This window comes from Helicoverpa zea, chromosome 31 (genome assembly GCF_022581195.2).
Source record: "Helicoverpa zea isolate HzStark_Cry1AcR chromosome 31, ilHelZeax1.1, whole genome shotgun sequence".
Taxonomy (NCBI): Eukaryota; Metazoa; Arthropoda; class Insecta; order Lepidoptera; family Noctuidae; genus Helicoverpa; species Helicoverpa zea.
In genome coordinates this window covers 13,257,959-13,280,856 of record NC_061482.1, presented here as the reverse complement: position 1 = coordinate 13,280,856, position 22,898 = coordinate 13,257,959, and the positions used below count along the sequence as shown (strand labels likewise).

The 22,898-nt window shown below is 37.5% G+C and overlaps 1 protein-coding gene across 1 annotated transcript; it reads right to left on the bottom strand.

Moving 5' to 3' along the window:
- Positions 1-112: 112 nt before the first annotated feature.
- Positions 113-22,546, bottom strand: LOC124645419 (inositol polyphosphate-4-phosphatase type I A). The gene is made up of 19 exons (XM_047185224.1): positions 22,137-22,546; positions 18,590-18,745; positions 17,911-18,102; positions 16,325-16,476; positions 15,965-16,126; positions 15,200-15,555; positions 14,705-14,895; positions 14,164-14,320; positions 12,434-12,624; positions 11,426-11,541; positions 10,166-10,588; positions 7,714-7,876; positions 6,985-7,169; positions 5,852-6,063; positions 4,244-4,340; positions 3,379-3,565; positions 2,548-2,670; positions 1,909-2,044; positions 113-1,231 (listed from the first exon to the last, which is right to left on the bottom strand). Exons 1-19 carry the CDS (start codon positions 22,252-22,254, stop codon positions 1,099-1,101), a joined length of 3,450 nt encoding a protein of 1,149 aa, XP_047041180.1. The 5' UTR covers positions 22,255-22,546; the 3' UTR covers positions 113-1,098.
- Between the last annotated feature and the right edge of the window lie 352 nt (positions 22,547-22,898).

Here is a 22,898-nt window from a genome sequence, read left to right as displayed (position 1 = left end):
TGTTATTCAATCACGCAAAAACGGCTGGACCGATTTGATTGAAATTTGTTGTGTAGATAGGTGATACCCTGGATTAACACATAGGCTACTTTTTATCAACACAACACGCGGGCGAAGCCGCTGGCGGAAGCTGGTCTTTGATAAATTGGTTTTGATTTGACAAGGAATCCGAACGTCTCGTTAGTTCTAGCAACCTGACCTACCTACCTTTTGGCATCTCCACTATCTTTCCTTCCTTCATGAGCCGTTCAGTATCATTTGTATGGAACTCTTTACTGCAACGAACCCTAATCGGGACAAGTTGACATGTGTGCTACGATCTTTAATATATTCGGTTAATCGCAGCATAGCTACTAATAAATAATAATACCACGCTTGAATTGGTTCATCCATAGTTAAATATATACGACTCTTAACTATTTCAATGTTCCTAGATAAATATTTTGTGTTTTAGATTACAACTCTATTACAACCTGCTTGTTATACTGGCTAAATACAATAGTAAAAACTACTGGTTTGTTTATTATATTTTAATATCACTGCGTCATCACCTCAGACGTTGTTTTTGATCCTAAGTTATCGCAAACTGGTTTGATTTTGAATGACTTTAGCCGAGATTGATTTTGTTTCCTAATCTAGATAGACGATACTATGCAATTGATCTAGGACCAATTTTCCAGTTTTTAAACCGCTTTTATTTGTAGAATTATCATGACAGTGCAAACATATTTTCCAAACTTTTCATCCATTTTATTACTGGGATTTATAAAGATTTATCTACTCATTGAAAATTCAGATTGCAAAGCCCATTTTAGTAGACTTTTACTTTAGGTAAACATTATCATATTTCCTCGACTGACAAATAGTTCAACAACTGGAAAATCAGGCCTTTTACAACAAAAACAAAACCAAATGATATGAGGAACATTAGATTGTCACGACCATGGTAAGTTTATGGCGGTCCCCAATATTCCATCTCACTTTTAATTTGCTTATCGGAGATAGACTTTGACATTAGCCCCATACAATGTCCTAGCTCTAGTAAGGTAAACAAGAGAGATAGATAATTGGGAAGGGCCCTTAGTCGTTAAGATACCTTTACGTTTGAGTGGAGCCGTAAGTACCTGCCGGAGGTCTGTAGTCTAGTGGAAGCGCCATCACTTGTTTCTTTGTGAAAGCATATTTTCTGATGCCTATGTTTTTCTGCGTGTTCTCTCTACGACAGCCGTCACTGAAAATAATATTGGAATACATGAGATATTTTGTTAGATTATATTTGTTAGATATCTGCTTCCCGTAGCCGTAGTAGGGTTTGAGCTACGTCCCTTATAATTTTCAGCTTAATCGGTCTAGCCGTTCATGCATGATGGCGTGCATATACAAAGCACATAGTGTGTTCATTCTCACAAGGAACACGTAACTATACAATGTCTGCATTTGCTGCATAATTATGATATTCTATGGTAGTATAGTTCTAGCCTAATAAACCACACACCGTTATACTCAACGATCTGTGTCGACAAAAAGATTGGCAAGAGCGTCGAGCTATAACTCGAAAATCTATTGCAATTTTGCTGTGGAACTGAACTGTATATTCCCAATTCTGATGAAAGTTAGCGAAAAATAGATGCAATCCTGAAGGAACTTTATAAACTATAATTATCCGACTAGGTGAAGTGGATCACTCAGAAAACGAGCGACAGCGCGAAAATGCCGTAGTTAGTAAAAATAAAAAAGTTTATTCATTTATTCAAAGTAGGCTGAAAATCAGCACTTTTTGAAGGTCAATTTTACAAAAGACAGCCCCCAAAACGCCCGCCCTTCACCACTTCCTATGTGTTTTTGCTGGGTAGAAGAAGTGGTGGAACAAAATCCCCAGCAAATATAAATTTATAAAGAATGTTTTACCTTCTCATAATGCTCAGAGCTTTCTTCATCTCGTGTTCAGCTAAATGGTACTCAGAAGCGAGTATGGAACATTGTTCTAGCGTCACCGACATTCCTGTCCTATCCTTTGCACTTTTACATGATGTGAATCTTATACCTGAAATTGAAAAATGGGAGTATTAGTTGTATATTTCTTTTTAGACGTAAAACTTGGATGATATGTATTTCACTATTTCCAATTAAATATTTGTGAGTCACAATTTATTGAAAGGATTAACTATACATGATTTGGATAGCAAAAATTATTATAGACCTGCACTATTACAAAGATAGTAAGTAGTTTTTGGATGTTTGTTGATGATTTACTCAGCCCCGGTAACAGGGTTGAGGTGGTCAGGTAACAAGTAGCTCCTTGTAAAGCACTGGTACTCAGCCGCGTCCGGTTAGACTGGAAGCCGACCCCGACGTAGTTGGGAAAAAGCTCGGGAGATGATGATTTTATTGATTTACTCAAAAACTTCATGGAACTTTACAGTAATACAGCTTATACATTAGAATACACATATAAGTCTTCGTTCACAAAGTAATTCCCTCAGGAATCAGGTTACACTGTGGGGAGCAGGGAGTATTACATGTAGGTAAATGCACTTATATTCTTACCATTCATAAGTCTGGTTGCTAAAGATGCTAGATGTAGTACTTCAACGTTCTTGGGAACTTTCTTGTGCACGCATATCCTCAAAGTCTCCATAACTTCTTCCAGTGGTTTAGTTCTTGATGATGCTGAAATATAAGGAAGAACTGAGTAAAATCTGTATGCTTTGTGACATGTGTACCTAATTTCACTGACATTGGTTAAGATAACAGTACTTTTGGCGTAAAAGCCGGAAATATACCGTCAGTTGCAGAAAGATCTATTACAGTTAAAGCTTAATTAAATCTTTTGATGACACTTTTTATTTTGTTGACAACGAAAATGTCAGAAATAGATTTAATGAAGTTTTAACTTAGTAGATCTTTCTGCAACTGAAGAGAGACGAAGCTGCGTTCGCACTTGCAAGTTGATATTTAAAAATTGAGTAAAAAGGAAGAGTAGAAAGTTAATCTGTCTGACGCCGTACGCTTTCGTCACCGTGTTATTTTGAGGAAGTTTTGTACAAGTACAGGCGAAGTATTTATTATCTAGGAAAAAGGACATTTATTATCTGCGCGTTGGAAGTACATCTCTTGACACGCAGGTAAAACCACATATAATACTATTTTAGGCTACCCGTCCACGTCTGACATTTTTTTAGGCCCGATCATTTTTTAGATCCGGTTCATCAGGCCGACTTTTTTGTAGGACGTTCTTTCAAGGCTTTTCTGACCGACTTTTTCTAGGACGTTTGCGTTGCACTTCTACTATCAGCGTGTTCTAGTTTTCTACTACAAAAAATCGGTCACCGATTATCGGACACGGGCGGGCAGCCTTAGCAACAAGTCAGGACTAACCTCTGCTGGCCGCCATGTGATCAGTGGGGAATATTTTGCTGTACTTATGATAGTACTTGTTCAGTCGATCCAGATTATCGCTGTTAGAGTGATACTGTGGAGTAGTTTCACCCAAAGCTTCGGCCAACGTCGCCTTTTCGTTAACACCGATATTGAAGAATACGGCCGTTATTGTGAATGATAGATGCTGGAAAATGTTTCAAGTTGATATAAGTATTTTTGTGGTTATATTATAAGGTTTTAAATAGGCTTTCTGTGTTGCTTAATGTTATGAGAACCTCAGAACTCAACTTTTTTATCATTTGACTAAGTATGTATTTTTCTTTTTAATGTTATTTTTTTACAGAACATACAAAACATATTTTACCGCAGTTCTGTGACATAGCTGCCAAAAGCAGACAACGCCGCAGCTTATATTCGAATGATACTTACAGTTTATGACAACCGTAACAACAATACCATATTAGCTACACAAAAGATGACATATCTATACTAATATTACAAAGAGGAAAACTTTGCTTGTTTGTTTGTAATGGATAAACTCAAAAAATACTGGACCGGTTTTTTGAATTCTTTCACCATTAGGAAGCTACTTTATCTGCGAGTACCATAGGCTATACTTTATCCTGGTATGGGCAGCAGTTCCCACGGGATGCTGATGCAACCGAGGGAAAACGGCTAGTGTAACATAATTATGATTATTTAAGAGTAGGTTGCACTACTCAACGATAATCAAACCATAGCCAACCAGTAGGCTTGCCGCCCATTTGGCAAATCGGCGATTTGACAACTGAAATAGTTAAGTAAATAATCGTTGCTTTTACGGTGTAACTCCTTGTAATAATGGTTTTATTGATAAACTTACCTCTTTAGAGGTGAATTTGGTGTAAAGTGAATCAGATATAGGAATGAAGACGGTAAGAGCACCTCTTGTTCCCGACACATGTGGCACTGCTGTATTGCTGAAAATATATAAATAATATGTTATACAAAGTGTTGATTTACATCGGTGTCAAATGCAAGTAGGTATTCCATGGAGGTATTTAAACTCGGCGCTTGTGTTACTAGCCTTACAACCGCGCTGCGCTCTCACACAAACGCAAACACAAAGCATTCGCAACGGTCATTCATAAAATTGGGTTACCCCTGAAATACTATTGAATTACAAGAACAAAAAAAAAGCAGCACATATCAGCTATTTCCCGTATATCGTACTTTCAATTGATTATTTTCGTATTTTAAGTCAACCTCCTGTTTGACCAGGATACAAATCAACAGCTTGTATTATAAAATACAATAGTTCATATATACTATTTTAGTGTAAAATTACAATCTGCATGAAGCAAATGATTTCTTCCTAATAAATAGCTCTGCAATATTGCTAAATCACCAAACTATACTTTGGGCCTTGGTCCTTTGCATCCAGTTTCGCCCTTGAATAGACTATCATTTTTTAGATACGACCTTCATGTGAATGTCGTAATCAACCAAATTCTTTCTTTCTTTCTTGTTTTTTATTTATTTATTTGTACCCTTAAGGCTCCGGAAACCAGTGAACCGATAAGAAAAAATCTTTCACGATTGGGACACCCTCGAGTAATACAGGCTATGTTTTATCCAATGTTACTCCTATGTAACGGTTATGGAAAGCAGTTTATACGAGACGAGGATGAAACCATGGGAAACAGCTATTCTCCATTTGAGTAGACACTTAACTAAACATAGACAATCTTGATATGTACTTATTATTTTAAAACTCGATTCAAAAGTGATGTGGGGCTAAATATCTATGTAATAAAAAAGTGTTAATCAATTGAATCATTACTTAAAGCAGTAGTTTATTTGTTTAATATTTGTTTACATTACTTAATATGTATTTGTGTAGAAAGTCCTATCAAGATTGTTTACCTTTAGTTAAGACTACTCAAACGGAGTAAATTTTTTCATATTCAATACTTACCTATGTAAAGAGAGTGAATGATAGGGTAAGAGTAGTTAATATGAGGATAAGTATGAATGTGGATGGATGGAGAAGAAGAGGGAGACTTAAGAAAAGATGGATGGATTGTCTGAAAGATGACGTGAATAGGAAAGGAATGAGTCAGTATGACGAGTGACAGGGAAGAGTGGAAGCGGAAAACTTATTACGCAGACCCCAAAAAAAATTGGGGACATAGTGCTCATTACGAGTTTTGTAAGCAAACGCCCTCGATACGTACATAAATATAACTCTATTGAAATAAAGAATCGCATGCTACTCCACATGATATAGGTTACATCTTCATTAATTTTGCCGCTTATATTCGTAAAAGCGAGTGTAATTAGACCAGGTACCCATGACAGTCTTTACGAAATAAACAATTCTAAGATAAGTGCTCGTAATTAAGTGGTATGACAATTTTCGCATCGATAAAGTTAACTTGCAAAACTCGCACTAGGCACTCAGGGCAGAAGGAAGCAGAGGAATCCTTACCTATGTCCAACTTTAGTGAGGGTGAACACGACAGTTTGTAGATCTTCAACTGCTACCACCATATCGCCCCACATGGCCTTCTCAGTAGAATATAGACTGAGCAGGCCTTCGAAACCGCAGAGAGGACCTAGGCCCGAACTGAGGAGTTTTGCTACAACGTCACCCGGCATCGAACACAGCCAGCATAGTAGGCCTGCTGTTACTGTTGATAGCTGGAATAGGAACATGTAACTGTTATTAGAGTATACTTAGGCTAAGGCTTAGGCTGAGGGTGAGTCTACACGGTGCATGTAGCCGGAGCAAGTTAACAACAGTGACAAGAGCACGCGGGTGGGTACCTTGCTTTGGAACATGCGCGAGTCACTGGACCCGCACGTTTTTGAAACGCATGTAAACTTCGCATGTGCTTCAACATGCGCAAGCTACTTGCACCGCGTAGATGCGCGCTTAGGCTCAGTTTACAGACAACACGAACGACGGTTTTCTTAAAACAACTGTGAACTGTTTACTTTTAAAATTGAACGTGAAAATTCATGATAAACAGTTGTTTTAAGAAACATGGACGTTTGTGTTGTCTGTGAACTGGGGCCTTAGCAGAACGGCATTTTTTATTTATATTCAGATTTGGAGTCAAAGCAATATATTAAAGTCCTTTTTTGGTTTTAATATATTGCTTTGACTATTATATACTCCACAGTAACTTTATGTAAAAAAAATATTTTTCTATTTCTTAGCTGAATGCCACAGTTTCTTATATAAGCAAAAACCAGTAAATGTGTTATTTTTTTAATATATGTAGTTTAAAAGCGATTTAGGATCCGTTCAGACAGACCGCCTCGGAGAGAAAAGCAAATTCATAACACGTTACTTAGTATTTGTAGCAAGGTTTCTTTTTGGGTGTGCGCTGCTTTTGTCATTAAAAATGCTCAAAGGCGCTCGGTGTGAAATAATAAGAGGAGCCGACCGGCTCCGACCGCGTACTTTTTCTTGAAGTTTGGCTCCGATTGCATGCTCTTTAATGCTCACGCAGCCGATCGGCTCCGGTCTGTGTGAAAAGAAAAATGCGCGCCGATGCTCTCCGATCCGGTCTGTTTGAACGGACCCTTTTAATCAATTATTCCTAATCAACATACCGCTTGAGAGAAACAGGTATCCCGTCTGGTCTGTAAGGCAGCGTGCTCACGAGCCCACTGCGGCGACTCGCATCTAAGCCGCAAAGCCGCGTGAGATATCCGCATCCACCGCGCCGCGTCGTCTGCACTCGCCCTTACACCGTCCATCAGACCTTTAACCCTTTCTAGATCTTCCTCTGATGACGCTGGAAGATAAAAAAATATAAATTAACACTATATGGAGCTGCACCGACAAGAGCTGGGCTCTTAGGCTGGAAACAGTGCTCGGCCGACGGTCGGTGCTGACAGTAGGTCCTGACCGAATCACATACCAAATCACGCGCGTACCGTCAGCGTAGCTATGTTCGCATTCATAGCCTTGCACAGATATAGCTACGTCGCCGACCGTCGGTCGAGCACTGTTTCCAGCCTTAATTTAATGATGATGATATGGCCTGCTTCGCTACATATATCGACCATTTTGTTATAAAAATTGTGATAAATGAAGGATCGCTCGACCGATTACGTGACAACTTCACATATACCATCTACTAAATAGACCAAACAAAGCCTACAGATTTAGTTTAGATAAGTTCTTGGCTGATAAAATAACAATGATGGCATTATTTCTGATATTTATAGGTTTACGTGTAAGAATCAGAATTTAGTACATTTTAGAAGGAAAAATTTTAAAATACAAAACCATCCGTTGGCGGCAGCTAGTTATTAATATAATGTTGAAACAATTACCGTTAGTCGTGGCAATCTTGTTCAAATCTTCAACGAGACAAGTGAGCGATTCTTCGACGACAATACCGACGTTTCTCAGGAATGCTAGGTTATTCTCTCTCGTGGCTTGGTCTAGTTGGCCGACCGCCGGGAGCATGCCCGACTCGCGTCTCGATTCTGATGTCTAAAAACAATATTTAATAAGAAAAATATTTAGTAAACACATTCTTTATCAAATTGTTCAGAGGTCTTTAAAAGAAAATACATCTATCTATATGTATAAAAGAAAGCCGTGTTAGTTACACAATTTATAACTCAAAAATGGCTGAACCGTTTAAACTGAAAATGTTAGGGGAGGTAGCTTAGAACCGGGAGAAGGACATAGGATAGGTTTTGTCACCATCCGGGACGCGGGGGAGACCGCGGGCAAAAGCTAGTTTTGTATAAAGTAAGTGTACTAGTTTGCGTAATATGCATACAATACGTCATCTGCCGTGCTCTTAAGCACTTCCTATCAAAATAGAAAATCACAGGCATCCCATATTACAATATGTCTTATATGAGTAGCAAGATGTATCTGTTATTCGTTTTTGTACCCCATTGTACAAAACATCATAATATAGAGCATAGATGTCAAATATGGCTTTTGAAAAAACAGCACTTGGAATCGAAATCGCTGATGCAATATATAAACCTCAAATGGGTGCCAACTACATTCGCAAAGTCCATTGGAACTAAGAAAACAGATGAAGAATTCACGAGTCATCAGAATGAATTATATAAGCGCAATTGTACTCAGCAAGCAGTGTATGATATATATCAACTCTTACGGCTATCTAATAAGTTAAGCGTGGGCAACATATAGTCTCGTATTTAAAACCAGCACAAAGATTTAAAAACAGCATTCCTCGGCGCAGGCCAATGTTCAGTAGTGGACGGCAATTAACTGATATGATAATGATGATAAATATGAAGTGTAGTGATCAAACTTCAAACTACTGTATTCATTCAAACAGGACAATTCGCACAAGCAAACAAATCCATCTGGTTGTTTCAACTTTGCATTAGGGATGATATTTATGCGTCTAACAAAGCAAATACGAGTCAATAATCATGATAAATTCGCAAAATATAAAAGCAAGTAGGTATACGAAAGGAGCCTCATTACATTAGTCTAAAATTCTAAATGATTGTAACGTAGTAATAATAATAATGGCGTCCCAGGCCGATTTCGGTCACGGCGGCTGTTCTCATATTGGATCAGCCAGCTGCGCAGGACATATATATTATAGTGCACGAGCATTTGCGCAGACACAGGTGCACTCCCTATTCCTTCACTCGCATAACCCGATGGGACGGTAATCCGACACGACCGGTAAGAGATCAGGCGCAGGACCGACATTTACGTGCTCTCCGATGCACGGGTGAGTCAATCACCAACTTCCAGACTACTGGCTGCTTTGTGAAAGTTTCTACAACGCACGAAGCGATTTAAGCCCGACGACCCGGGAATCGATCCCGAGATCTCATACACAGTAGTCGCATGCGACCTAGACCAACGAGGCAGTCAAACCTCGTAACTTGGGGACGAAGTAATCGAGACGCTAAATTAAAATTGCGTGTTAAATACTGATTTTCAGCTGCAGTCAGTTAGACTGGAAAGTCATCACAACTTGTAAGTACCAAAAATGCCCTGTACTAGGATTTTACACACATACATGCAACGCTACGACCCGGGACAATTCATTGTAGCATCGAACTCGCGACATGCAGCGCAGCAGAATTTGCTAAATGTCAAAGTATTCTCTTTATTTTCTTATTACGTACTCGAATATAACATTACGTTTGCAAATAAAAAAAACTAAAGAGCACAAAAATTCGCACTTCGCGGATCGCGCAATCATAATTCGGGAATATACAATAACCACAGCAAAACAATTTCATCATGTAAATAAGATGCTCGCAAGACACGTAATGCAGCCAATAGCATAATTATTTTTATAAATTTCTTAGCATTTGCACAAAAGAAGACAATGTCTACAATAATATGCAGAGAAAAAATTGCAGTACTATGAAGTGGCAGTGGCATAATATAACGAATCGCAGTATTGCATTACTATAATAATATCTGTAAATAATAGATCAAAATCAGGAACTATTTACAATAACATGAATTCTTAAAAAATATTCATTGCATTAGTACAATTGCTTTGGCAATAATCTGAGCTAAAATTGATTCTACGACAAAGAAATATAATTAAGCACAGAAAAATAATATTCTTACGTAACAAACATAACGTAATTAATATAACAAATGGAACAGAATCAACAACGAGAAAAACTTGTGGCGAGCTTCTAATGCAAATGAGTTCTATAAGTGTCATATTACCTAAGAATAGAATAAGAATAGAATAAGAATAGAAACGATAGCACAGCAAAGTCTTAAACGCCAATATAACATGATATAACTCACCTTTCTCTTATCATTTCTCAAGCCATCAATCAAGCATCGATACGACACTTGCTCCAAGGACGCCGAGCTTTTGAAATCATGTCTCAAACTGCCGTGTCTCTTCGTGTAATCAAAAGACAGACTTTGGCCCTCCATTTTTGGCTTCGACAATCTTACAGACCTAAAGGAATGATTTAACCCTCCCCGGTCTCTCTCCTCAATATCATTCTTGAAGTAATCGTTATGGAATTGTAGTTCTGTTTCAAGTAGTTTCTTTTTTGGGTAGTCAGAGATGTTCGGTACGCTCGAAGAAAGGGTAGGGGTGTCGCCAGTGGGAGAAGTTTCTTTGGAACTCGAACTGGATGAAGCATCGAAAGTGTCGTAATCGGAATTCGTGTCGAACATGCTCAGTTGTTCTGTTAACCTCATTATTGTTGCCATGGTCTGCAAAGATGTTTTTGTTTATTAGAAATTGTAGTTTGAAATGTTTAGCTAGAATATTATTAAGTAAGTATATAAAGACTTTTTAGAATAGATTTTCCGATAGAATTTGTATTTTAGAGAGGTAACATAGTAATGGCTCATTCAATGCTATATGGAATGTAAAATCACTATCATCATTATCCTCCTTGTTTTTTATATTCTTAGTTACATGTCCGAAACTATTCCTTAGAGTATCAGTAGAATAAAACTACGATCTATTTTAAAAGGATCTTAAAGTTAAACAAAAAAGCTTTTTAAAAGACAGTTCCATAAACACTGGAGGTTAAAAATATTTTCCTTTATATTATATATACTAAAGACAACAAAATATTGTTTGTAACGGATAAACCCAAAAACTACTGGACCTATTTTAAAAATTTCATCTTTAGAAAGCTACATTATCTGCGAGTAAGACAGGTTATAATTTATTTTGGTATAGGCAGTAGTTCCCATGGGACGCGGGTGAAACCGTGGGAAAACGGCTAGTAGTACTTATATAAAATTAAGCTATGTTATTCAGTATTTAGGCCCCTTATTCGATGGACCCAACCGAAGCCCAGCACGCACGCGTCTGTCAGAGGTTTTTATTTGAGTAAACGAAATGAAATAAAAATCTTTATTCGCTAAACAATCATAATATCATGTTTTACACAAATACATATTAAACAAATAACCTATTCTGTATTTACATACATTTTACCCACATGTCAATTTTAAACCAAAATCCTATCAAGATTGTTTATATTTAGTTAAGTGCGTACTCAAATGGTGTATAGGTAAGTAATATATAAGACATACCTGATGATCAGTTTCGTCGCTCCGGTTATTTTTTGGCCAACCGATGAACGATAATGATTCTTCAACTACAGCTGGTTCCCATTGCGCAAGTAAACTCTTCACTTTACTTTTAATTCCTGAAATATACGTAAAAAGTAAAAATAAAGTAGTTTGAGATATCATGTTTTTAAATAACATGGCAAGCAAGGTATCGATTTTAATGAAACTACAGGATAAAAAGTTTATCGAAAAGCTTCTGGAAATAAGTTGCATACAGATGCAGTGGAAAGAGTTTTAATATGTAATTTTACAACAGGAGGTAGAGTCGGAGGTAGAGTCGGAGGTAGTCGGAGTTAGAGTCGGAGGTAGAGTCGGAGGTAGAGTCGGAGGTAGAGTCGGAGGTAGAGCAGGAGGTAGAGTCGGAGGTAGAGTCGGAGGTGTTGAAAGAGTTCTAACATGTAATCTTACTGACTGTTACAGTATTTATTTTTTATTATTTCAAATATTTTGATATGTGTCCCGACATTATTATCTTGACTTGTCAGACTTATGTCACTCAATGGACAATATAATATATCTTCACAAGAACATCCTTCTTTCAATTACAACTATTTTATAAGTGATACCTTCCAAAAATAAAGGATAATAAAAGACTTTTAGCAGTCCTTATGGTAAACAGAAGCCAGTAAGTCTGATAACCAGCATACACCTTAGGCCAGATAGGCCGACCCTAACATAGTTGGGAAAAGGATCGGGAGATGACGATGGAAGACGATCCTATAATAGGATAGACTACCGTTGACCTTTTAGAAGGAATGAACCGCAAAAATATAAATCTTTAACCGCCGACTCAAAAACGACGAGGTGTTATAAGTTTGACGTGTCTGTGTAAATGAATATGTGTTATCGTAGTCTTTCTGTGGCATCGTTACACCCAAACGGATGATCCGATTTTGATATTTTTTTTTAAGGTATATCAGTCGAGAGTGTTCTTAATTATAAAAATGCTTGCTAATATTGTTATTTTACCTTCAAGAACAGCACCGATTTCAGAATGCTGGTTCGCCTGCATCAGCAATATAATTTTCTCCATATCTTCAGAGACGCCTTCGCGTAACCTCCTGACAGCTACCAAGTTGTCATACTCCGCCTGTATCTTATTGGTGATGGAACTGAGCTCAGCTTTCGTACTGTTTATGTCTTTTACTTGTTGAACTAACCTGGAAATTGGGGGGGGGGGGAACCTTTAGGCTGTGTTTGATGCGCCGCGGTAAATGCGGTCAGCAGTTGCAGTCGGCCTCTGGCATTTAAAACGGACCTTTGGTATAGTGAAAGTAATGACCAGTTTCACTGTTATTTATAGTCTCTGGAACTTTCCTGACAGATAAACTATAACTTTTGGTTTCAAAGGTCTCGGATAGCCATCGGCAGACATAAGCATACTTTAGTCTGGCGGAGAGCATTAACTATCAGATTACTAACTAGCGCTTTATCGGTAACTAGGGAAACTAGGCCTATATCTATAAATCAATCTGTTTGACAAATCATATGGACACGGCCTGATGAACGTGGTCAGAGTATATGAACACGGTTGCACAATATTGTTCAAACTCAAATTCAAAATCATTTATTCAAACTTGGCTGCAAAACAGCATTTTTTGAACGTCAAACATTTTCAAACGACAGCCCCCAAAACGCCCACCCTTCACCACTTACTATGTGTTTTTGAATGGGAAGAAGTGGCGCAACCTCCCCAGGAAAATCGTTTTGATGATAATTTTCATTATTTTTCGTATACTTGTTGATAAACTCTTCAATAATACTGCTTCTTACTTTACTACAAATTAAATATTTAAACACCATTCTTTACCACAACCCAGTTGAGTTGCAGTGCTAATGCTATCAACACCGATGTTATTCAATAAATAAATATTGCCACTTATCTACCAATTTCGTAGTGTGGATTAAAATGGATACAAAGTAGAGACGCAAATGGATCACAATAATTGTTGGCAACTTGCGTCATTCATAAAGTAACATTGGCGCTAGTAATTCAATGTTTAACGTGCCTAGAATTGATCATAATACAGAGCCGTTTGGTGGTCGCATCGTGTTATGAACGCTTGGTCATACACTGTCTACTGATTAACTATGAAATTCGATTTGGCATATTCCGTTTTATCTACGTTTTAGGGAACAAATCTACAATATTTACAGCCAGTTTTTTCATCAAAAGTTAAAGCCAAAGTAAAAGTCAAAGTAATGTCTTAAGTAAAAGTAACGGTCAAATTCAATTTTTCTATCAGTTTTGCTGTCACTTTAGCCTTGAAAAAACGTACTTGACCGTTACTTTTACTTTAAACATTACTTTAACTTTAACTTTTGATGAAGAAACTGGCCGTTATATAATTATATACTACCCGAATTACGAACTAGTTGTTTACCAAAGTTTCACCGGTGGCGGTGTGCTGAAGAAGCTATTTCCTGTACCTGGATAAAATATAGCCTACCTATGTTATTCGGGGAGAGTTTAGCATCCCAACAGCGAAAAAAACTTTTCATAATTTTGAGTTTGTTAATTAATACAATTTTGCGCTAATATCAAAATTCTAACCCTAGTAAGCCAAGCAATAGGTAGATAGATTATTATAAGCTCTATATTGTATGCCTACTGTGTAATATACTGCTGTTTGTTATTCCTTTCAAATAAAATAATATAAAAATAGACTATTGGGAACAGCAGTTGGTGTAGACTTTACCTTATCAATCCCCCCGTTCGTTCAGCCTTATGCGTGTGCGCGGCAAAAGCGCCGGCCGTCACGATGTCATGGAAGCCGGTCTTATTGAGTGTGTCATTATGCACCCACATGCGTTGTAAATGCAGGTTTATCGGAGCGAATTCTAAGCTCGGGTCATCTGTAACCAGTTAATCATACTTTCATTATATTTGTTTTACATGCTTCTATTACCTTCACCGATGTTACTATGTCTGTAAATAACATGGAGAATAAAATGGTTACTATACGATTCAAACAAACCACGCAAGAAGGAAAGATAGCGGAGATGCCATCGTCAAATCAAAACCAACCTGTCAAAGATTGGTGATTTTATTTGGATAATAGTGGACGGGTTCCATAATAGGCATGTAAGGGCGGAGCTAGTAACGTTTAGATTTTGCATTATCACGTCTCCGCTGGTCATTTTGTCAATCCAATCCTTCCTCTTTAACCGACTTCCCAAAAAGGAGGAGATCCTCAATTCGGCCGGTATTTTTTATATATTAGCACTGAAAAATCTTACCTTTTCTACTGCTGGCTTTAAAATGCTGACTCTCCATATTAAGCATACATCTTCGCGAGTGACAGTAGTGCTTCAGTAACGATACGTGAGTGCTGACCAGGTCCAGTTGTCTTGATTGCCATTGGCCACAGATCTCGCCTACAGACAGCAGTTCTTCTAAAAGCTCTTTTTCTCGCTGAATGTAGATGTCTCTGGAAATATAAAGATTAAGTTATTGCTTGAATATTATAGAGGTACATACTGGCTTTGCTATCATAAAAAAATATGGTTCGTTTTTAGTCTGGCCAAAACGGTGAGCTGTTATTTTTAAAATCGATAATTTTTGTTATCTTCACTGAAACTGACATTATAAAGATTTGTTTGAAAAACAAGATAAGTAAGACACAATAACATAAATAATGTCGGTGAACGGTTTTGAGGACATTTAAAGGAACAGATTGAATAAGGAGACTAGAACCGGAGGCTCAAACAGACAACAAATAATCTGATACTTACAACAGTTGTATCGGCATCGTGAAACACAATTTGGGTTCAGCCATAATTTCGTGCACCGTGATATCGCCGCCCAACCCTGAATGGAATCTATACGTGACTTGATGGCTATTCACAAAATTCTGCTTTAACAAACTGCCATACGACGGGAACTTTAACTTCAGGCCTAATCTTGGTGGTAAAGACTGTGATCGCCGGTGACACAGCACTTTTTGAGGTATATCTATGCTGTTTCTATCGTTTGTGTGACTAGGGCTCGTGCCGATGTAAGAAGGTTCTAGACTCCATCCATTTATTGTGACGAAGCCGACTGTTTTCTGGTCCCGTGTTATAAGTGCTACGCGCATTCTTTGGGCTTCCTGTTGATTAAAATGTACTTTAGTTTTTATAGATTTAAACTTGCATCATTCATATTAAAAGCATTTTTAATTGTTATCACTTAAGTAAATTTTTACTTTGTTTAAATACATTTAAACAAAGTAAAAATTTCGTCCCAATGTTTCAAAAACACTGGGCAGGTCTCCTTATTAAAGAAGCCAGTTTGTCTGACAACCAGTCTTACCAAGGAGTACTGGGTTGAGGTCAGATAGACAGTAGCTCCTTTTAAAACACTGGTACTCAGCAGCTATCCACAGCTATATTTTGGGAAAAGGCTCAGAAGATGATGAGAAGATGAACAATGAAGTTTGATTCAGTTCTGTCAAAGCCTCCAACAGTAATGTAGGACTCAACATTTAAGACAAAATTGTTATAGTTGTTAATAGTGACCTGTATTGTACTAAGCAGCATGGAGGTATATCCCATAGGAACTGCGGTTTCAGACACGCGCTCTTTGACGTCATACACCACAATGCGAACCAACGCCGACCCCGTGAGCCCGTCACTAGCGCGGAACAGAATGGTCTTCGAGAAACACGGGTTACTGCATGTCTGGAAACACATTATTTTAATGTTAATATTAAGTTTACTGCTACAGATCGTAGGGAACGGAAAAACCTGAGTGGGGCCTGCAATTATTGCGGATAACTATAACCGATCCATCCGTGTTTGTTTTTCGTTTAAATATTGAAAATGAAAACGGATATAATAGGCTAATGATGATGATATAAACAAGATTAAATAGTTTACCTCAACGATTTCAGTAGCACCATATCTAACGCAGAGCCCTTTGTCGTATTTGACGTAGATGACGACGACCGGCGAGGGCGGCCTGCCGAGCGTGTCGCACAGAAGATTGTCGCACGACAACGCTAGCTCGCATAGCGGCACTTCATTCATATCTGACGAAAATATTGTTTCATGGACATTTTTGACACTTACGCGAACACATACGGACATATTAATCCCCGACAACCCACCGAGTCTGTCTGTTACCATGGATGCTGTAATAAAGGATCCGAAATGTCAGGATTCAATAATATTAATATAACCACGATAAAATCCGTAAAAGCAGTTTTATTTAATTGATTTATAATGACTTTATTGGGAAACAGCACGGAGTAAGAAAAAATGAGCGGAGATGCCATAATGCAGGCAGATCTGGCGCCTTCTCCTAGGTCAAATTCGTACGGTGGCCATGGCTAAAACGATATGTTATAAGTAAAGTAACGAGGCGTTCGGGTTCTTTGAGACATCTCTCAATGATTTTTGCGTTATGGCACCTCCGCTAGTCATTTTGTACTCCATGGGATACAGCTATCTAATGTTATAGTTCGGCCATTCAGAGAATGCGTTCCTGACACGTCGCGATTGAACTGACGACGTAACTACATTCATTGATTATTGATATAATAATGTTGTTTTAATGCTCCTCAATTGTTAAAACGGTAAACAACCAGCAAAAATATTTTTATCGTAACTGCAACGCCATTGCAAAGTTACGTCGTCAGTTCAATCGCGACGTGTCAGGAACGCATTCTCTGAATGGCCGAACTATAATACATATAACGGGTGGATGGGAATATAAGAAAAAGAGGAATAATCATTTTGGGACCATACGTGGGTATTTTAATTTTCAAGAGACTGGTTTTTGTGCTAAGCTATTTTATATTTATGATGAGATGTTTCTTCTCGCTCTTTTCGAATCGCTTTAACATACAATAACACATTGCGAGTCTTGTAAATGTCCGCGAAACAGCAACCTTTTTGCGCGAGCACAATATTTGCTGTTTTCGGTGATATAGTTAGTAGATATAGTCACTTTATCAATGACGTCACATTCACACATAAACTGCTTATAGAGATACTTATGTAACCGTATATTACTAGGATGTTCACAACTGTTTTTATTACTCCAGTATTATGTAAGAATAGCTTCGTTGAGTACTTCCTGCTTTATGTATGCACGTGTCTATTTTATTCCCCCACGTACATAACCAGCAGTGGACTGCGATAGGCTGATGATGATGATGATGATGATGATGATGACGTACATAACGTAATCACAACATATTATAAAACAAGTCCTTTAATGCGTCAGTCTCTGGTGAAACTAGAATTACCGGACGGATTTTCATGTGGTTTTCACCAATAAGTAGTGATTAATGAGAATATAGGTAACTGAGTCGAAGAGGTCAGACAGGCAGTCGCTTGTAAAACATTTGTACTCAGCTGAATTCGGTTAGACTGGAAGCTGACCCCAACATAGATGGGAAAAGGTTCGGCAGACGATGATGATGATGCCAATATGAATCGCTAGTTTAAAAAAATCTTACCAGTCACAATTCCTTTCTGCAGTCTATAAGTAGCTATATCTAAGTTGGGCCTGATTTTGTTCAGTCTTTCCCTCAGCGCGTCGGCTTGAGCCTGGATGTTGTCGTATGGCGCCAGCTCGATGGCCTTCAGCCACAGTGTGCGCTCCGACTCGTGGAACGTCGCCATTTTGTAACACACGCCGTTCTCCCAAACTGGAATAAAGTAACAACTTGTTTTACATACCAACCTAACAGTTTTATGTCGCCAACAAATAAAATCAAAGTAATATCATTTTATTTCACTATTGATTTACTAGCACTTATGAACTTCAAAAATATAAATAACTTTGACTCTAGTTGCCCTTTCTAAAAGTAGCTTCCTATAGAGAAGAATGAATGATGGAGATAATAATTCTCTTGTTTGCAAAAAACATTAGATTGTTTCTATGGAAAGCAATAATGAGGAATTTAAGGAATTCGCATATATTGTAGTAGGTTTTTTTCAATAGAAGTTTTGTCTGTTCTTTTTAAATTCAAATGGGGGTAATTCTTTCCACTGTTTTGGTATTTTATTATGAACCATCGGAGCCATGCAGTCAACACTTTTGCGCATAAGTGAATGATTGAGTTTTGTCAGTGAGTACTGCTGTCTCTAAAACCTAGTGTTCAACCCGGAGCTCTGTGTTCCAGGGCTACTCACTTATTTGAAAAGGCCAATGTCCATTTTCGTCTTGAGATTGCACTTTGATCTGATGATGACCTAGTACTATGACACCCATGGGCTCGTACCATGGCTCTGGTCCCTTCAGGTAGAACAGGAGATTGCCTCTCAGACGAAACCATCGTACGGAACAACCTGGAACAATAGAAAATTCTATTAAGAAGCTAGTTCGGGTGACTCATTAAATGTTTGTACACCAAATTATTTATTCGGTTATCTATTCGCGTGTACACCAAAAATTTTCCGCATTTCACCTCATTGCTATTGATGCAATTCACGCAATGAGGTTTTGTATCTTCTTGTGGGAAACACTAGGAGAGGACTTAGCAAGAGTAACAGTCCTTTTTATGACAAAACCTATCCTTTGTTTGTTTGTACCCGGGCTCTAAAACTACTGAACAGATTAAAAAAAACACTGTAAACTACCCGGGTGAAAATAGACACGGAATTTTATATTTTATCCGAGTACCTACTGGAAAAAGTTCCTCCGGGACGCGGGTGAAACTGCGAGAAACAGCTAGCCTTTGTATAATCTGACGAAACAAAAAGGGTTACAATTACTTCTTAAATCAAGGCCAAATATGCTTCACATCTGTTTGCAATATGTTTGTTTAGATATTTAAAGATTTTGGATGCTAGAGACATCAATCGTCAAAAAATCTTAATTAGGTATATTGTACGAGATAAAACCGAGATTTATAACCTAGTACCTACGTGACGTCGGATGACGGTAAACCAATGAAAAACGGATATTCTTATTAGATTAAGAAACATTAAAATAGTTCCTTCACATCCTGAGATACAGCGCCTACAATCCTGTTAAAACAATCGCGACTCAAGACATAATTAATCTTTGTGACGCCTACGATTCATAATATGTAAGTCATCATTTGTACGAATACGGATAAACATTAGACATACTCTTAATTGCTTCTTTTAGATAAGGGCAGATCGATTCACGTGTTTTGTTTAACGTTTGCTCAGCGTTAGCTGATTATTATGACGCATGAAAACAGGAAGCTATTCTCCCACTTATCACACGTAATTAGTTGTTTTCCGCGAAATGCGATATAGTGGGGATAAATGGGATGTAGAATTTTGAAAAAAAAAAATTGTATTCCTTTTCTTTTTGGAAAGGGATAGACAGGAAAATCTCTGCTTCCTAATAAATTGGGAAAGTAATAAAAACGAGATAAACATAACGAGCTCGCTGATTTCGAGAATTTCGAGATGAATTTCGAGTTAGGTACATGAGCATCTGCTAAAAACGAGCATTGGGAAGAAGATAGTCTGTGTAGTCTACTCGTGCAACAAATGTTTCAGATTTTTCTTAAAAAGAAACAAAATGAGAACAACATTTTTTTCTAAACATGGGCATAAAATTGTCGATGACGCCAACTATTGTGCTTGTAATGCGAAATTAATATGTATGACCACACAACGTGATACTCGTATTGTAATACAGTTTAGAACGACGCATACTGTGGCTGCCAAAATTGTTTGGTTTTATATTTTAACAATAATTCACATAATACGGAGAGTGAATGACGCCATGAAGATAACAAAACTTAATAACTTCTGCCTCACTGTTTTCTGCAGAACTACGAAAGAGTTCTCGCTTCTCAGATTATTCTCAGACTTAGAGCCTGGGCCAAAGTGTTTGTGTAAGAAATTACTGTGCTAGGAGAGATGCTAGGAGACAATATTAAGCCTCTTGGGCAAATGGTCACTATAATTCCATGACAAAAACTGAAGCTTTGAGAAAACACTTAGCCTATGCTTGTTTCAGAATAAAAAAAATAAGAATCAAACTATCGTAAAAAAATATGCATTATGTAAGGTTTATGACAATATCACCTTGCCCTGATTTACTCAAGAGCTAAACCAGCTAAACAAACAAATTCTGCATACTTTGCGTGCAAGTGTGTGTGAGGGGAATGTTTGTTTGTGCGGCACGTTTGTTTAAGCAATAGAAATAAACGTATGCTAATTATTTACTTTACAGGGCCTTAATAAAACATGATGAACATGAGTTTGTTCTAACCACATACGATACATCCTCTTTATAATGTGTTCTTTAATTTGCAGATTTTTTGAAATTTTACTTTTACAAATTATATAGTAAAATAATAATAATGGACTGCCTCGTTAGTTTAGTGGTCGCAAGCGCGGCTGCTGTGCTCGAGGTCTCGGGTTCGATTCCCGGGTGGGGCCGAAATCGTTTTGTGGGTTTTCTTAAACTTTAAAAATTGTTTCATCTGTTCTCTTATGCCTTCTTTGTTTATATTTAATGGATTTGTTCTTGTTTCACCAGCCGAACTTGCCATGAACAGAGGAATATTTACATAATACTACACATTGAGCAAGCGTGGTGATTAATGCTCAATCCTTCTCCGTGTGAGAAGAGGCCTGTGCCCAGCAGTGGGACGATAAAAAGGCTGTAACATAACAACATAACAACACATTGAGCTTTGAGATGACGTCAGATAGAGAAACATGGTAGAGGACAAATGCAGCTACACAAGTAAAAATAAGTAATCATCATCCCCTTGCCCTTTTGGGGTAAGTGTGAAATGCTTTCAAAACTGCATTGTATATCATGTAATGTGTCTACCTAGCAGTAATAAGGGCTTCTGCCACTTGCACTTGATGCTGCAAGCTTATGACTTGCGCTCAGCATGTGTATGATGATCTCAAATTAAAATATATTTTTATAGCCTTTTTTAGGTTTTATTTACAGCTTTTATCCATAGTAGTAAACATCAGATAATATTAGCCAGGTAGATAAGTACCTTGCATTATGCATGGAATGTATGGATAATTACTTACTGACACAAAGGCCTTACTACAATAGCCTTGCAAAAGTAATAGACACACAATAATAAACTATAGTTCGGCCATTCAGAGAATGCGTTCCTGACACGTCGCGATTGAACTGACGACGTAACTTTGCAATGGCGTTGCAGTTACGATAAAAATATTTTTGCTGGTTGTTTACCGTTTTAACAATTGAGGAGCATTAAAACAACATTATTATATCAATAATCAATGAATGTTATTACGTCGTCAGTTCAATCGCGACGTGTCAGGAACGCATTCTCTGAATGGCCGAACTATAATCTTGTGCCATACACTAGAATATATGCACAACTAACTTTATTTTTAGAATTTAGACATGGCTTCAAATATAAGTAGAACTATACTAATTAAGTTGTATATTGTCAATGGTATGTAGCACACATCATTATTATGATATTTTGAAGTTCAAGTTTTTTTTATAATTAGCTAAGTAGATCCTGTGATTACCTCCTACAATGGCTCAAATGTCAAGGACATACTTCAAGATGACTTTAATAAGACATTAACATAAAGGGCATGTATTTCTTTACAGTGAACTTGTACATTAAGAAATCTAGTATTACATATATTAACGATTATTCATGTTGGTAAGAACATTGCAGTATCAGTTGCCTGTATCTTGTAAATGTAAATAATTTATTAAAGACTATAACAATTGTGAACTCACCTTCAGATCTTCTGAAGAAGCCATCCTGTCTTTCTTTGAGCACCAACACCCCTTCCCGATCGAAGTTCTGCGACGTTTGAGATGCTAGTGCAGCTAATTCTTGTTTATTGTATCTCATATTTATAAGCTAGTACAAAAATAGCATCATACATTCAATTTTAGCTTAATTTTTTCAAAATCAGTATCAATGCAAGGTGGTAGTGTGTATACAGAATTTAGATTCTGTGAAGTAAACACCAACGGTAACGCCCTACAGGCAACTGAGGGTAGGAATTCTATACGCTTAGAGGATACTTCTGCAACATTTTGTTGGCCGCGTATCTTTTGATATTTATTTAATTTTCTCCTGTAACTGCAATTTTGTCCCCGATTTGACTTTTGAGTTTTTAGTTACAAAATGTTCCCCACCACCACTACTGATGTTCCCCGAGATACCACAGATAACTAAAAAAACTGGCAAAATTGCCAAATTGCACGTTTTGTCTATGCTTGGAACAAAATAAAGCCGGAACCCCACTTTCTAAATATCACACCGCCATACACGGAAAATGATCAAATATGTTTGAATAAAAGAAAGATTCATTGGACTAAGATGAAAGATGTCTAAGATTTTAAGCTGAAAAATCGTGGCCACATGTTACAGCAAAGTATGTTTGGAAAGCTGTACTATTCCCGCGTAACATAATACATTCCCAAGTAAAATATACTAATTTTATAGACATGTATGAGCGTAAATTCCCTCGGATCGTGCGTGTAACCTCA